Source organism: Cupressus sempervirens, chromosome 3 (genome assembly GCF_028749045.1).
Source record: "Cupressus sempervirens isolate cs-2001-9-10 chromosome 3, ASM2874904v1, whole genome shotgun sequence".
NCBI lineage: Eukaryota > Viridiplantae > Streptophyta > Pinopsida > Cupressales > Cupressaceae > Cupressus > Cupressus sempervirens.
Window position 1 is genome coordinate 686935400 of NC_143120.1, and position 17230 is coordinate 686952629.

The following is a 17230-nucleotide window of genomic DNA, read 5'->3' on the forward strand; positions in this document are numbered from 1 at the left end:
CATTGTAGTCACAGATTTTACTAAAGTTCATACTCTAGCTTCTATCAATTTGGTATGTAAAGACTTTAAATACAAAACACAGAATCCAGCACTCCTTTTTGGGAAGACCATTCCACCTTGTAAAAAGCAGGAAAATGAATGTAGAATGTAATCCCAGTGGGAATGTACACCATTTTATCATGTGAGATGCATGCAGTTGGCTTCTCCATTTCCCTTAAAACCATATCCTACCATTGTAAATAATAGAGAAACAAGGAAATGAAAACGCCAGAAGCACACCAATTTTTGGCAGAATATATACAATTTTGCCACATCAAACAAAATGTACATTCCAATATTACTTTGTTTATTAATTTGCAATACTGCATTTGGAATCACTAATCCAAAGGGAAACTGATCATATACAGACGTAATCCCAAGCCAGCTCATTATGAAGGGTGAGAATATTTTATATTACCTGAAATAGAAATAAGCCTTTTAAGACTTCATTCTATTCCTCGAGGATAAAGAAATATACATTCCTATTGCCAACTTTTTCTTATACATTGATTGGTAATCTGTAATCATATTGTTCTATTTATAATAAACAGATGCAACAGCATCTTGAGCTATCTGCCTACTGATTCTGTATCATTTTCTTTCCAGCAAACAAATGACCAACTCTAAAGGAAGACAGCCATAGGCCTGTCTGAAGGTGAAACATCCAGGAGTTAAAAATCATATCTAATGGTCATGTCTTGCCCACTGCTTTATATATTGGAATCTTTTGCTGTCTCATCTTCGTGGTACAGATATAATCCAAGACCAAACCTAGCACATGCTCTAGTGAATGCAATTTCCTCTGCCTTCTGAACAGGATCCCCACATTGATCATCCTCCAGGAAGACAGTACCTGATGATTCTCGATATGCCTGCAAATAAGAACAAGGCAATTAATAGCAGGAGTGACAAAAATCATATTTGTCCAGGATCTTGAGCAAATATATTCTGGATTTTGGAAATATCTGATTTGATACAAACAAATTTATGATCTTTTCTGCAGAAGCTGTGTTTGATGAATTTTTTAAAAAGAAAATCATGAGGAAATACTTCAAGTATAATACTCTGACAAAAGAGATGCCCATCAATTGTCCAGAATCAGCACACTCTACTTGACGTGACAAGAACGGGAACTGCAATATATGCATGCTTTGAACTCATTTTGAAGATTGCAAGGATGATATAGGGCAGTCAAACACAAGATGCTAAAGTATTAACATATTCAGTTATTGTCAAAAACATATTGAAAGTCATTATAAGGAACAGAGATTTGTGTGTGCAGAAAACCTATGCACCACAAGATAAAGGATCCTTGTATGTCCACCTATTACTCATATAAGCACACAAATAGTACTGTTCTTTCCTGAACAAAGACAATTTATAGCACAAAAGCTTCAAAATTAATGTTTGCAGTTCATACTTGCAAGTCTATGGGAGTAGTATGATTGTTTCATGAGTTATAACTGTGTAGACATAGCCCAAAAAATTATTGCTGGCCAAAATAAAATTGCACATTTTTGCATCAGATCCAAATGAAGTTCAGGAATTCATCAGCATGGTAACAGAGCTTTAATAATGTTCTTGCATGTGTAGCTGTCTAGTTCATAATTGAGTTTTAGTTGTTCAAGCCTTTACTTCGTAATCCATGTAAGCCTCTTGCTGGGGTCAAGATAAGAAAGCTTTTAGTTTAGTACTGGTCTTGTACTGTGTCAAAGCATCTCTTTTTTGTAGTATTTATTATTTAGGATGCTTATAACAGCTTTGTGCATTTGTTTGTGACAAAGCAAGCACACCAGTATAAAATTTATGCTGGCAAAGAGTTATCACTTCTGGGCAGCTTTTCATCCAGTGTATATGCAGTGAACTGAGAGGCTACATACCCTCTTGGTCTTGATTGTAAGCCTAATGCTTAGCCCACTCAGATAGCTAGTCCAGCAATATGACATGAAATCCATTGAATATTGACAAGGGTTGTACTAAAGGAGAAGATGAGTTGGCAACTTGGAAAAGATACAAATAAATCATGGAAATATTGTGATTTAATAACAAGGTATACCAGATATGACAAACTTACAGAACAAAGCACAGAATTTTATTACTCTTTTTGAGTCAACAAATGAAACAATCTCAGAATTGAGGGGTGCTGAAAAAAATTGTGCGTCCCAAGATGACAAAGAAGGCATACAGTTGAAGAATGAACTCTTCAATCACAGCTACTACTTAAGGGGATTCTCCAACAACATTTGTCAAGGAAGCGTTTCTCCACTATAGATCTAGCCTTCATGTCTCCATGTATGTTTTGTTAATGGTCAATTATTTGTAGTTCAAGGTTTCTAAAATAGTGCATAATAATTTAAGTGTCACTTGTAAACTTAATTTGATGTACTCAGATCAAGGAAGAGATGTACTTTTGCGAGATTGCTGTTTGGGATAGAACTGATTAGGTTTAACTCACCAGCACTGCATAAAATATTGAGTGAAATAAAATTGCTCGCATTTGACTCACTCAGGTCTCTTATTTCTGCTGCTCACTGATTAAGGTTACTAGAGAGCTTCAGACCACCATGAGGAATATCATGATGGAGATGGTTCAACTTTTGATGCAAGGGCATCCTGGGTTGACGTGTTATCCTCCTCATTCTATGTTCATTCTGTCAATTGTTCCCAAGTTGCAGCAATTGTCGAGTGCCAGTAATTTTGCAGTATCAGCCGAGTTGCAGTTATCCCAAGTCGTGTTAACATTCGGGTTAGCGTATTATCCCATCTCACTCTGCAGTATTGACCAAGTTATCCAGTGTGTGCCAAGTTATCCAATATTGGCCGAGTGTTCCTTCATGTGCTGAGTGAGCTTCTTGTTTGCTGACGCTCGATTCCTTCTTTTGCCAAGTTGTCTGTATTTTGGTTCTTAGTGGGAGCCGACTTGTGTGTTTAATTCCGATCACGACTTTAATGATAGGATCTTGTCTTGCGATGTGTGCAGACTATTTTAAGGTCGGCCTTTCTATTATGTAATGTTCTAGAATCTTTTGTAAGCCGTTTTGGCAAGTATAAATAGGGTTTTTAGGCTTAGGTTAGAAGTAGCAAGAAGTTGTAGAGAAGTTGGAGAGAAGTTCTAGAAGTACGAATTTGAAGTTGGATCGTGGATCTTGAATGTATTTTGTATCTGGCCATAATCCAAAAGGCCTTACATCTAGGCATGTATGCTGATTACTTGATGAATCAATAAAAGAATCTTGTTCTCTCTCCTTGGTGTTGTTCTCTTTGTGTATTTTCTTCCGTTGTGTTAACTCTACAAGGTGGTTTGGATTGTTGGGTGTGCCTTTGGCCCTAGTTCTTCTTCTCTCCTTGCATCAACTGTTATCAGAGCTTGAGGTTCATCCTTGTGGAGATTGGATCATGTAGAACCCTGATTCAAATTTGGTTGTAGGGTTGCAGATCTGTGGATTTCACCTATAACTTGCAGAGAGTTATGATTTTGCAGGAACCTAATTTGTAAAGATGGTTCGGAGTAGAGGAAATGCTGATAATGTCATATTGGATGCATTGAGACGAATTGCAACCAGATTAGATGATGTGGAGACAGCCCAGAGGAGAGGAGCGCATCTTGATGATGTGAGTGATGATGAAGTAGTAGCACCAAACCCTAATCCAGAACCGGAAGAAGATCAAGATGAGTAAAGATTATTGAGAGTGTTGTTTAGGGCACATTCGAAGCCTGCTGTAAAAGTTGTTCCTTATAATGGAAAATTGGACACCAATGTTGTGTGGGATTGGATCTCTTATATGGAGAAGTTCTTTGAGTATGAAAACACTCCTGATAATAGGAAGGTGAAACTTGCACTTACTAGGTTGAAAGGTCATGCTTCACTATAGTGGGAGCATTTGTAAATTGATAGACAAAGGAGAGGAAAGGAGAAAATCGAGACTTGGCCGAAGATGGTGAACAAGGTAAAGAACAAATTCCTTCCTGCTGATTACCAAGTTAGCTTATTGAGGAAAATGCAAAATTTGAGACAAAGAGACATGACTGTGAAGGAGTATACCAAGGAATTCTATAGATTGGACATCAAATCTGGACATGTGGATAATGATGTTGAGAAAATTGCAAAATATCTAAATGGATTGAGATCTAAGATTCAAGATGAGATAAGTTTTGTGAAATTGGAAAGTGTGGAAGAAGCATACCAATATGCCTTAAAAGCTGAGGAGATCTTGACAAATAAGCATGAACAAAGACAAAGAGGTAGACGTGGTAGATTCCAAAGAGGCAGAGGTAAATCTTATGGTGAAGGTGACAGATCTGACAGTTCTATGCAAGATAAGGGCAAATCTGAATGGAAGAATGATGACAAAGACAACACCAAGTGGAAAGGTGGTAGTTCATGCCGAGGAGGTACTGGTTCTTACCAAGGAAGAGGTAATTCTTATTCTAGAGGTGGTTTTCGTAGTAATTGTTTTAGATGTGGTAAAGAAGGGCATAGATCTTTTGAATGTAGATCCTCTAAAAGTGGGCAAGGTAACAGAAATGTTGTGATTCAAGAAAACACCGAGGGTTTGCCTAGTGGACCTGAGGCTAGAGAAAACTTGATGGTGAGAAGAACCTTATGTAATAAAGGAAGTGATGAGAAACATGTTCAAGACCAAATGTAAGATGGCTGGAAAATGCTGCAAGGTGATCATTGATAGTGGAAATTCTACAAATTTGGCATCAGAAGAGTTGGTTACAAAGTTGCAGTGTAGAGGCCAAAGCATCCCAAATCCTAGCGTGTTTCGTGGATCAAAGATGAGCATAAGATATTGATAAGTGAACAAGGCATTGTGAAGTTCAAGATTGGACATTACTTTGATGAAGTTTTGTGTGATATTATGTCTATGGATTGTTGTCATATTTTGTTGGGTAGACCTTGGCAATATGATAAATATGCTATACATGATGGAAGATTGAATCAATATACTCTTTGGGTGAATGGGAGAAAGTAAATATTATTGCCTTTGATTGAAAATCCAGATGAGGTTAATTGTACTATTGTTCAAGTTTATATGGTTAATGGAAAGCAATTTGAAAGAGAAGTGAAGAAGAATCGAGTCTGTTTTGCCATAATCCCTAGAGGACCGAGTTTAGATAGTAATGACCGAGCAGCAGAAGCTGATAATGACCGAGTACCAGTAGAAATTGAAAACTTGTTGAATGAGTATAAAAAGATTGTTGCTGAGGATATTCCTAATGGTTTACCGCTAGTAAAAAGTATCAATCATCGTATAGATCTGATTCCTGGATCTAGCTTGCCGAACAAAGTACCATATAGATTAACACCTACAGAGAATGAAGAACTTAACAGACAAGTGCATGAATTGCAGAAAAAGAGATTAATCAGAGAAAGTTTGTGTTGTACCTATTGTATTAGCACCTAAAAAGAATGAAGAATGGAGGATGTGTATTGATTCGAGAGCTATTAACAAGATAACAGTAAAATATAAGTTTCCTATGCCGACGATGGATGACATAATGGATTGTTTGAGTGGAGCAAAGTATTTTACCAAAATTGATTTGAAGAATGGCTATCATCAGATCAGAATCAGAGAAGGTGATGAATGCAACACTACTTTCAAGAAAAAAAATGGTTTGTAAGAATGGTTGGTTATGCTTTTTGGTTTGACTAATGCACCTAGTACTTTCATGAGATTGATGAATGAAGTTGTGAAAAGATTTTCGGTAAGTTTGTGATTGTTTATTTAGATGATATTCTGATATTCAGTAAGACTAAGGAAGAACATCTTGAGCATGTTAGACAAGTATTGTAGAGATTGAAAGAGGAGAAGTTGATGATCAATCTCAAAAAGTGTTCTTTTATGCAAGAAGAGATTGTGTATTTGGGATTTGTGATTTCAGCTGATGGTTTGAGAATGGATCTTGAGAAGGTTAAAGCAATTTTGGAGTGGCCTACAACTGAGAATGTGGGTGAGGTAAGACTATTTCATGTTTTGGCTAGTTTTTATAGGAAGTTTATAAAGAATTTCAATGTTGTTTGTAATACTATGACTGAGACAATGCAAGGAGATAAAAAAGAATTCAAGTGGACAAATGGAGCTGATAACAACTTTGAGACATTAAAACAAAAGGTAGTTGAGTTACCTGTACTGGCTTTACTTGATTTCAATAAGGTATTTCAAGTTGAATGTGATGCAAGTGGTAGTGCAATAGGAGTTGTATTGAGTCAAGAAGGTAAACTTGTTGTTTTCTTTAGTGAGAAGTTGAATGATGCTAAAAGGAAGTATTCTAAGTATGATCAAGAGTTTTATATTATTCTTCAAGCTTTGAAGAAGTGGAGACATTATTTGATTCCTAAAGAGTTTGTGTTGTATACTAATCATAAAGCTTTGCAGTACTTGAGAAGTCAACATAAATTGAATCAAAGACATATGAAGTGGGTCGAGTATTTGCAGAGTTTTACATTTGTGATTAAGCATAAGAGTGGAGTTACTAACAGAGTTGATGCATTAAGCACATGACATTCTTTGTTGACTGAGATGAAGGTTGAAATTCTTGGTTTTGATGAAATGAAAGAGTTGTATGATATTGACCTTGATTTTTCTAAGGTGTGGAGAGAGTGCAGAGCACCAAATCTAACAGATCACATAGGTAAGTATGATGAATATTTCATTCAAAAAGGTATGTTGTTCAAAGGAATTTAGTTGTGTATCCCTAAAAGTTCTATGAGAGTTAATCTGATTCAGGAAAAGCATAGTGGTGGATTGGCTGGACATTTTAGAATTGATAAGACATTGAGTTTACTGAAGGAGAAGTATTATTGGCCACAGATGTAAAAGGATGTTCAGAAGTTTGTAAAGAGTTGTGGAGTTTGTTAAGTTGCAAAAGGAGTAAGTCAAAATACTGGATTATATATACCTATTTTTATTCTTGATAAACCTTGGAGTGACATTAGTATGGATTTTGTTCTTGAATTGCCTAAAACAGCAAAGGGGTTTGATTCTATATTTGTTGTTGTGGATCAATTTTTTAAATAGCTCATTTCATACCATGTAAGAAGACACCAAATGTTGAGCATGTTGCTGAACTTTTCTTCAAAGAGATTGTTAGATTGCATGGATTACCACAAAGTATTATTTCTGACAAAGACAGCAAGTTTGTTGGTTATTTTTGGAGAACTTTGTGGAAGACGATGGGTACTGAGTTAAAATTTAGATCTACACTCCATCCATAGACTGATGGACAGACAGAGGTTGTGAATAGAAGCTTGGGTAATTTGCTGAGATGCTTAGTTGAAGATGAACCACATAATTGGGAGATGGTATTAGCACAAGCTGACTTTGCATATAATAATTCTATGAATAGAAGTACAGGGAAAACACCTTTTGAGATTGTTACTAGAATGCAACCTAGAGGAGTATCAGATTTAAGGGATATTGCTGGTGAAGAGAAGAGAAGTGTCGCACGAGAAGAATTTGCATAGGCAAGTGAAGCTGAAGTTAGAACAAAGTAACCAGAAATACAAGGAGAATGTTGATAAATCTAGAAGACATCATGTTTTTGAAATTGGTGATCAAGTGATGGTTCATTTGAAAAAGGTAGATATTTGGTTGGAACATACAATGAGTTGAAGATAAAGTTTGGACCTTGTAAGATCTTGAAGAAGTTTGACAGTGGAAATGCTTATGAAGTTGAGTTACTTGATGACATGGATATATCTCCTATATTCAATGTTGCTGATCTATATAAGTATCGTCAGTCAAATGATGAAGTTGTTGTACCTAATGATTATCCTAAGAAGCAAATAGAAGAGGTTGAACAAATATTGGATCAGAGAGTACATAAAAGCACAAGAGGAAAAGATTACCATGAATATTTGGTGAAATGGACGAACAAGACAATTGAAGATGCCACATGGATTTCTTAATTTGAGTTGGATTCAGCTCAAGTTGTGACATCTCAATGATTCAGGAGAATCATTTCTTTCTACCCTGGTTGTCTGATGCAAAAGCATCCTAGGTCGACATGTTATCCTGCTCATCTGTGTTCATTCTGCCAGTTGTTGCCGAGTTGTAGTCATTGCCGAGTTGCAACAATTTTGCAGTATCAACCGAGTTGCAATTATCCCGAGTCATGTTAACATTCGGGTTAGCGTGTTATCCCATCTCACTCTGCAGTATTTACCGAGTTATCCAGTGTGTGTCAAGTCATCCAATGTGTGCCAAGTTATCCAGTATTGGCCTAGTGTCCCTTCATGTGCTGAGTGAGCCTGTTATTTGTTGATGCTCTGGTTCCTTCTTTTGTCGAGTTGTCTGTATTTTGGTTCTCAGTGGGACCCAACTTGTGTGTTTAATTCCAATCGTGATTTCAATGATAGGATCTTCTCTTGGGATGTGTGCAAACCATTTTAAGGGCGGTCTTTTTGTTATGTAATGTTCTAGAATCTTCTGTAAGCCATTTTGGTAAGTATAAATAGGGTGTTTAGGCTTAGGTTAGAAGTAGTGAGAAGTTGTCGAGAAGTTGGAGAGAAGTTTTGGAAGTGCATATTTCACGTTAGATTGTGGATCTTGAATGTATTTTGTATCTGGCCGTAACCCAGAAGGCCTTACAGCTGGGCATGTATGTTGATTACTTGATGAATCAATAAAAGAATCTTGTTCTCTCTCCTTGGTGTTGTTCTCTTTGTGTGTTTGCTTTCATTGTGTAAACTATGCAAGGTGGTTTGGATTGTTGGGTGTGCCTTTGGCCCTAGTTGTTCTTCCCTCCTCGCGTCAATTTTTAAGAGGAATGAACTAGTAATTAAGTATCGTAAGATCTATACAGAATGAAGTAGAAAGAAGTAGTTCAGCTGGCGAGAAGACCTCACCAAATATGAAAACTTTTAGGGCCAAATTTTTGGATAAAAGGGAGCAACTAGTACTGGAAAGAGCAACCTAACCTAAAATGTGAGATGACAAGGCTTCATGATGAATACAGTGTCTTAAGTGTTGCCATATGCAGGGACGTGACCTTCATGGAATTCATGAAATGAAGACAAGGAATGGGTGTAGGATTAGAAGATATGAAGAAAATAAAGACATTAAGCATCATTTGGGAAAAAACCACCCTCCTACTGACCTATTCACACCATCACCCCATTGCAAATGGGGAATCCTCCCTTTTTTTGTTCCTAGTTTTTAGGTTTTGGCAATAAAGGTGGTAGTTTAAAGCTCTAAAGGGGTTGGAGTGGTTAAGCTATCAAGTTTTCAAGTTGCAATTTAAAGTGGGAGTATTAAATTTAAAGTCCTTCGGGTTGAGTCGTAGTGGGTTGAGCCAAAAATCCTAACTGTATTATATTTTGGATATTCAAATAGTTCAAAATACATCATAAATGCATATTTTATTCATAAGAGCCTTACAAAATGCTTATAAATTTAATTTTCCATTCTTAAAATGGTCAAAATTCTAGATCAAATTTTCTTTATAAATATGCATAAAGTTCAACAAGGCATGAATTTCCCATTTGAAGTGGTTAAGATCTAGACTAGGCATGAATTTGCCCACTTGAAATGGTTAAAATCTGGACAAAGGCATGGATTTCCCACTTGAAGAGACATTTCTAAAAAAAAATTTGTGAGTGTTGGGTAATTAATCCAAACATGGTTGATTTTCCCCTTTTGGATACCAAGAACAAGGAATAAAAGTTAAAGAGTCCAGATGCAGAGTAATTCTCCCCTTGGGTTTACACTCAATCATCCCCAATTGTGGGCAAGTGAAGATGAATTGGACTAAGTATAAATGTGGGAATTTATCCTTGCGTGGGTTGATTTGGCCCACATGTGGGCAAATGAAGATGAATTGGACTAGGTATAAATGTGGAAATTTATTGCCACATGGGTTGAATTTCCCCAATTAGATAAATGGAAATAACAATGGATAATCCTTATGGAGTTCAAATTGCCCTTCTGCGAAGAGTAAAGGGTGGACTTCATGAAACAATTGATATCTATACATGGATTGATTTCCTTTTAAAGGCTTTAAAATGATAATTAATTACATAAAGGGAAATAAAATAAGTTGCACAGTTTCAAGGTAGGTTTTTTGTTATCTATAAAATCTATATTGTAGTCAATGGGTAGAATTGTATCCGAAAGGGCGCATAATGGTTGAGTCACCCCATCGGGAAAGTATATGTACATCATTCGAAGGGACTATTGGGACATCATTATAATCATATTGTAAGCATTGGAGTGCATATTGCGTATATGAATAAAGTATCTGTTATGTGGTATATCTTACTGTACTACATGCAATAAGTATCCATTTACCCTATATAGCAAACATTCAGCGTTGTTGCCAATCGAAAATGGAACAAAGGAAGTGTTATTAAGATTAATGTTGAATCTGCTTAATAAAGATAGGAATAAGATAAAAGATAAGGATGAGATACGCACGGCACAAGAAGTATAAATTTTAGCACAACAGGCAGAGCGCAGACAGAAGCTTCAACAACTTACCGACAAACACCAAGGGGATGGAGCATAGACAAAGGGAGTGCATTCACCTAGCAGACCGAGGAGTACTAAGGAATTGCTCAAAGAAAGTCGACAACAATTTAATTTGGTGTAAAAGACAAGGGGGAGTTCCTTAACTTGTATACGCCGAGGGTAGAAAATCCAAACAAAAGGGAAGTAACTCACACGGCTCGAAGTGCCAAAGAAGCACGAGCATAGAGTGAACTCTTCGTTCCCGATACACTTGGCGAACGCATACAGGCAAAGAATCGAAAACTTCGCTTGAGGAAGATCTTTTCTCACCAGGTATCGCAATTGTCCAAAGTAAGGTAGTTGTCTGAAGCAGCACGGTTGTGCAGAACAACACAGGTGCTCAGAGTAGCGCGTGTACACAAGAAGTACCACAGAATCAGAAGAAAGTAGCAATGGCAAGACCAAAGGAAAAATTGTCGAAGTTCAATGGTGATGGGACAGTTGATCCAATCAGACATTGTGAAACATGTGAAACGATCTAGATTGCGAGCGACGTAACAGACCAAGATGATTGGATCCAACAGTTTCTGGCAACCCTACGGGTGTAGCAATTGATTGGTTTTTGGATGTCGATTCTTAGAAATTAACTACATGGCCGAACATAAGAAAGAATTCATAGCAAAATTCTGACAATTGAGGGATGATAACAAAATAGTAGCAAAAATATACAATACAAAGCAGGGAAAGAATGAAACGATCCATGTATATGCAAGAAGGCTGAAAGAGATGCTGGGGAAGATAGAGAGCCCACTGGTAGACGGATTAAAGAAAAGATGGTTTGTTCAAGGGCTACGGCTAGCACTAAAGAAAAAAATGAAAATTGTACCTCCAACATCGTATATAGATGCGTATAATCGGGCGATGGATCTAGAGACTGAGCAAAAAACGAGCAAAAAGAAGCACAAATCGTCAGACTCAGATGATTCATCTTCTGAAAGTAGCAGCAACAACGAAGAATCAAGTAAGAAGGTTCAAGCGTTGCAAAAGGATATGTTATGGATGATGGAGTTTAAAAATCTGATTAAGGAGCGTCCAAAATTAATTTTAATAATAAAGTTATTTGACGATTAAACAAAAGAGAATCTAATAATAATAATAATAAAGCACTATGATATCATAATATTTACCTCTAAATTGAATATTGATTCAATTAATAAATAATGAATAAAGATCAAATATTTAGTAACACCATCAAGCATATTCATCGTCAACTGTATCAATCGATTATTATAAGTCAGTAATTATCAATAGAGTTGACTTCATAATACATTGGAAATATCTAAATAACGGAATTAATAGAATTGATATATCATCCCTTCAAATTGATAGCAAATAATAATACAAGGAGGAACTTATGACAAGTGTTGTTGATTGCACATATGACTATCATGACGGCAACCCCATGTTTTCCAAATGATAGATATTATAGAGTGATTAGAAATAATCAATGACGGCTATGAAGAAGTGTGAACAGAGAGAAGAGACATGTCTCTCAAATCACACCCACTCCCATCACAAGAGATATAAGGTAAACCAAACAAGATAATAATGGGGGAGGAAAATATATAGTTAGAACCAAGAGCAATAAGGGAAGAAGAAATCACCGAACCGAAGAAAAGAAAGAGAAATGGAGAAGAGCAGTCATAAGGATGTTGAAGGGCATAGACAACTATCGGATATTCTTATATTATTTTATTCTGTACAGACTCCTCAGACCCCTCTCAATAACAATGGACATGAGGAATGATCGACATGGTAGAAGGATATCAATCGTGAACCAAAAAAAATGGAAGGAGAAACTCACTGCAGTCTGTAGTTCCAGCTGAAGCCAACATTTTGGGATAAAGGCAATTACACCCATATATAGTATGAGACAGTATTGTCAGCATCTTTATCAGAACTGCATTGATCATGTTATGCATCTATGCATTTGAGGAGAATAAGAGTTCTTCAGTAGATTAATATTGAGGGAAGACAAATAGAATCGGGTCTTCTTAGTAGTTCAAGAGGAAGATATTAATCCATGGTAGAATGCATGTATGAGCAAAGAACAGTAAGCTATAGAGTAACAAGATTCAGACAAACACATAATAACAAATACATCTGAGGCATTAAAGAGAAGAATCAACTGGAGGAAGACGTAAGACAATTGGAAAATGAAGAATAATTGATAAAGGGATACGCAGCTATGAATGTAATAAACATTGTATACAAATTATATTAGTTCATGGAGAGAGAAGATATATAGAATCAACTACATAATAGGTTATAGAGCAGAATATGGGTAGGATATATATAGTTATAATATTTGCAACTTATACTTTTCCTGGCATTCCTAGGATTCACAAGACATATATATTTGGAGAGAAGATACCAATAATATCATATATGCCTAGAACAATTGAAACACAAATTGAAGTCACATAAAGGAAAAACCAAGGATAGCAGCATTATTTTATATATGATCAAAAAGATGTAAGTGCTAATTTCCCATACTGAGCAAACAGCAACAATCAAAATACATCAACAAACCATAAGTAAGTCAGAAAACAAGAGTATTTATATTACCAGCAAACATAACAGAAATATAACAGAAATAATTTGAGAATGGAGTATCGAAGTATAACATTACCGATTGAAGTGTAGTGGCATCAAAATATCAAACTTAGTAATCATATTCTATGTTATCGACAAGGGACATTACAAGGAACAAACACGAACAATGACGCAATCTTAGGAGGGTACCAGAACAATAACTAATGCGGGCAAGGTGGCAACAATAACAATAATAACAATAATGGGGGCCGAAGTCAGATATAGTACGACTCGAGCGGACGGGCAATGATACAATGTCATGCGTGCAACCTCTGAGAGCACTTTGCTAGAGCTTGTACCACGAAGGAAAGACCACAGTTGTTGTCCAGATGGTGTGGTCCGAGAGACCACGAGGATTCATAATGCTCGAAGCAAGGGGTGAACTTGTTAAGCATCGAAACATGTGATGAAGAGACACTAGCCATTACTCACGAACAAGCAAAGAGGACAATGTACCCAAATGCAAAGAAAGAAAGGAAGAGGTTGCAACAAGCACGAATGGAATTGGAAAAAAAATGGAAACAAAAAACTTACAAACAAAAGACACAGCCGGCACCTCGAAGAGGAACCTAGCAGAACAAAATATTATAAAGCAAGTAATGCAAATGGAAGTTCCTATAAAATTAAATGACCTTACAATGCCTCAGTTGCAAACAGCGATACTGAGCATGACACCAGCCCCAAAAGCAATGGAAGAGACAGGAAAGGATGGCAGCAGAGCGACTACAATAGACAAATGCTACTGGCACTCACTATGGGAAGACATCCTACAGCAATAGAGATGAGTATCCTGGGAACTGTACTCACGGACACAATCGTAGACGGAGGATCAGGAGTAAACGTACTATCGAAGGATGTATGGAAAAAGTTGGGACAACCTACGTTGTGGCCACCTACATGTCAACTACTCACTGCTGATTAGCACGGAATCAAGCCCTTAGGGACCCTGATGGCGTAGTCTGTAACCATCCAGAAGCAGCCATTCTTATTGGATTTCGTGGTCATACCGTTAAAAAGAAAAGGGTACAACACCATTCTTGGACTGGGCTAGCTGGTACAGGTGAAGGTGAAACAAGATTGGAAACGAAATACCCTGTTCATGGAATGTGGAGGCCGAAGATTTGTAATCAACTTACACACACAAATGATAGGTGAGGAGGCAGCGTCGTCGGATTCCGAAGGCGAAGGTGGAGGGGACAACGAGGGGAAGAAGAGAATGGATCCTGATGAAGAGGGAGTACTGAGACTGAAAGAAGGGTCTAACAATGATGACTTGGACTCGGTGAACGGCCTACTCCATTGGCAGATGGAGGACTACGAGCTCTTTCCAAGTTGTAATATGTTAAAGGTCCATGAAGGTAATAAAAGAGAGGAAAATGAATGTCTAAAGGAATACAAAGAAGCGAAAGAAGGAAAGGTGGTTACGGCTAAGCTGAAGGAAAGAACATATTGTATGGCCAGGACAAGAGGAAGAACATATTGTATGAACCGAATATATGGAAAGATTCCACCGTACGGTACAAAGTGAACGGACCGCATGGAAAGAAAAGGTTACACTGCACCACGGATTTAGTAGAGAGGTGCCGACAGCAAGGAAAACACATTGTAACAAAGAGGAAGGGCTTAATAAAAACTTTAGCAGTACAAAGTGAAGGTTCTAGAATCAAGACTACAGTTATTGACAGCAAGGAGTGGCAGCCGATGGAATTCATGGTACCAAGTTTAAGAATCATGATCGAAAACAAGCTAGGAGAAATGGAAAGCGTGAGGGAAAGACGGTATAATTTAAATAAACTGGATGTGCGACGATTGCAGGCACAACGGGCCACAGAAGTTACACAGAACAAACATAAGGCATGGCATGAAAAGCACTTGAAGTTGAACAAATTTCAACCAGGCCAATTAGTTTTGAAGTACAATAGGCGCAATGAGATCAGAACAGGAAAATTCAAGGTAAAATGGGTAGGACCGTATAAGATCCACGAAGTTGGCGATAATGGAGCAATCAAATTATGGATGCTCAACAAGAAGGAAGTGCCCGATGCAGTGAATGGGTCGAAACTAAAAATCTACCATGAAAGAAATAATGTGCCTCCATAGATGAACTCAGAGAGAATATAAATAATAGAAAAAATATTTAAAAATATATATATATATGTAAAATAAGTAAATGTAAATAAAGTATATTAAAGATCTACAAAATAAGAAGCTAAAAGAGAAAATCTTAACATTGGAGCAACGACAAAATATAATAAATAAACTAAAGACTATATAGAGTGAACCATATAGTCATGGTGATCGTACTCTACGGCTGTGATAAAGCATGTGGATAGAATGCAACAGGAGATTAAAGCCACAGTACGCCCATCAGTTGAAGGAAAAAGGCATTGTATAGGCATCTAGAAAGGAGAATGGTGTCATACGACCATGAATTGGAGGGCAGAGGACAACGTACAACAATAAGGGAATTGGAAGACTACCGTATGGCATGAAAGAGTGGACCATACGGTATTTTTTAGAGTTTGCATACCGTACGGCCCTGCCTGTGGGAGGAGACTACATTTTATAGCCTATACAGCAATAGGGAAGGCATAAAGTCAGGCAGAGAGCACCATACGGAACGAAAAGGAGAGAACATACAGGAAACACCGTACGGCCAAAATAAGGAAGTAGCAAGAAGATGCTCACCGTACACCGTAGGGTAAAGTCAAAACAAAGAGGCACAAGATCACCATATGATCGTACGGTCAAGAGGGTATATGGGCATATGAATTAAGACCAGATTTCATACTGTACGGAACAAAAAACCACCATACAACATTGAGGAGAACAAGGGAATAATGTACAATCATGCATAAGATATTATGTTGTGTGGATAGCCATGGAATGTAACCGTACAACTCAACAAGAGATAGATTACTACTTAAGGAGGTCAAAGTGATCACTGTATGGTGGCGGTGGAATACTGTATGGACTTACACATTCAAAACGTACAAACTTAGCAAAGCAAGTAAGCCAAGTCTATGTCGTACGGCCACTAAGGAGATAAGAACTGTACAGTCATGAGATTGAAGAAGGAACATAGAGAGTAAACATTGATAGGCACACGTTGAAAGAGTACCTCTGTATGGACAGGTAGATCTACAAAGTATAACCCTACTATGCAGCATTGGTAAAAAAGACAAAAAAAAATGACAAATCAAAACAGTTCACAATGAATAACATATGGTACCGAAGGAAAAGACAAACAAATAGTGAAAAAAATAAGCGGTTAGCAAAAAGAGTATGGGATCGAAAGAAAATCACAAAAATGGTGTGTTCTATAGACTTTTGTGTGGGTTTGAGGGTGCTAATTTGGTCTTGGTGGCAGGGGCGCTGCCCCTTGACCCCACCCTATACCGCGACAAAGAGCACACCTAGGGCTCTAACCCAAGACCCCACGAAGGCGCTACCCCTCGACCCCGCTGGGGGCGTTGCCCCCTAGACCCTCGGTCAGTTCAATTATCAGTCTTGGGAAGTGTGACCAGTTGATGAGACCTGGAGCTATTGTAGGCATGGAGTGTTTGTATGTCAAAAGTGGAGAGGGCACTAGAGCAAGTATTTCGAGAGGGGTGCCACGCTTTGAGGCACTTGGAGCTATCTTGGTGGATGAATAGGGAGCTTGAGAGGAGTTGACCATCCAGTTAGAGGTAGTAGAGCAACACTTGGTTCAACGTACCCAAGAGTTAGAAGCAAGGAAGGCGGCACAAGAGGCTATCAAGGTCAGATTGGCTAGAGAGACAGTATCGTGTTAGCAAAGGCTACAAATGCAACATGTTTTTGGAGACTAGTTTGGTGTAGGCAAGGGAGGAATGTGAATGTGATGTGATGGAAAAAGATCTATCCTGTTATAGTTAGTCATAGTTAATGCATTCCATTTTGTTAATCTATCTCGGTAATTTTGTAATTGTCGTCTGGATACAACTTTTCTTTTTGGGGGGGATGATGTCAGTAAAATCTATATTGTAGCCAATGGATAAAATTGTATCTGAAAGGACACGTGACGGTTGAGTCACCCCTTCATGAAAGTATATGTGCATCA

At 37.6% G+C, this 17230-nt stretch overlaps 1 protein-coding gene across 1 annotated transcript in view; it reads right to left on the reverse strand.

Moving 5' to 3' along the window:
- Positions 1-325: 325 nt before the first annotated feature.
- LOC149568609 (DNA repair RAD52-like protein 2, chloroplastic) overlaps positions 326-17230 on the reverse strand; it is a 123788-nt gene continuing 106883 nt past the window's right edge. The window contains exon 4 of the mRNA XM_089821480.1: positions 326-911. Within this exon, the coding sequence (XP_089677606.1) occupies positions 750-911 (162 nt within the window). The 3' untranslated portion in view covers positions 326-749. The remainder of the gene's footprint in view (positions 912-17230) is intronic.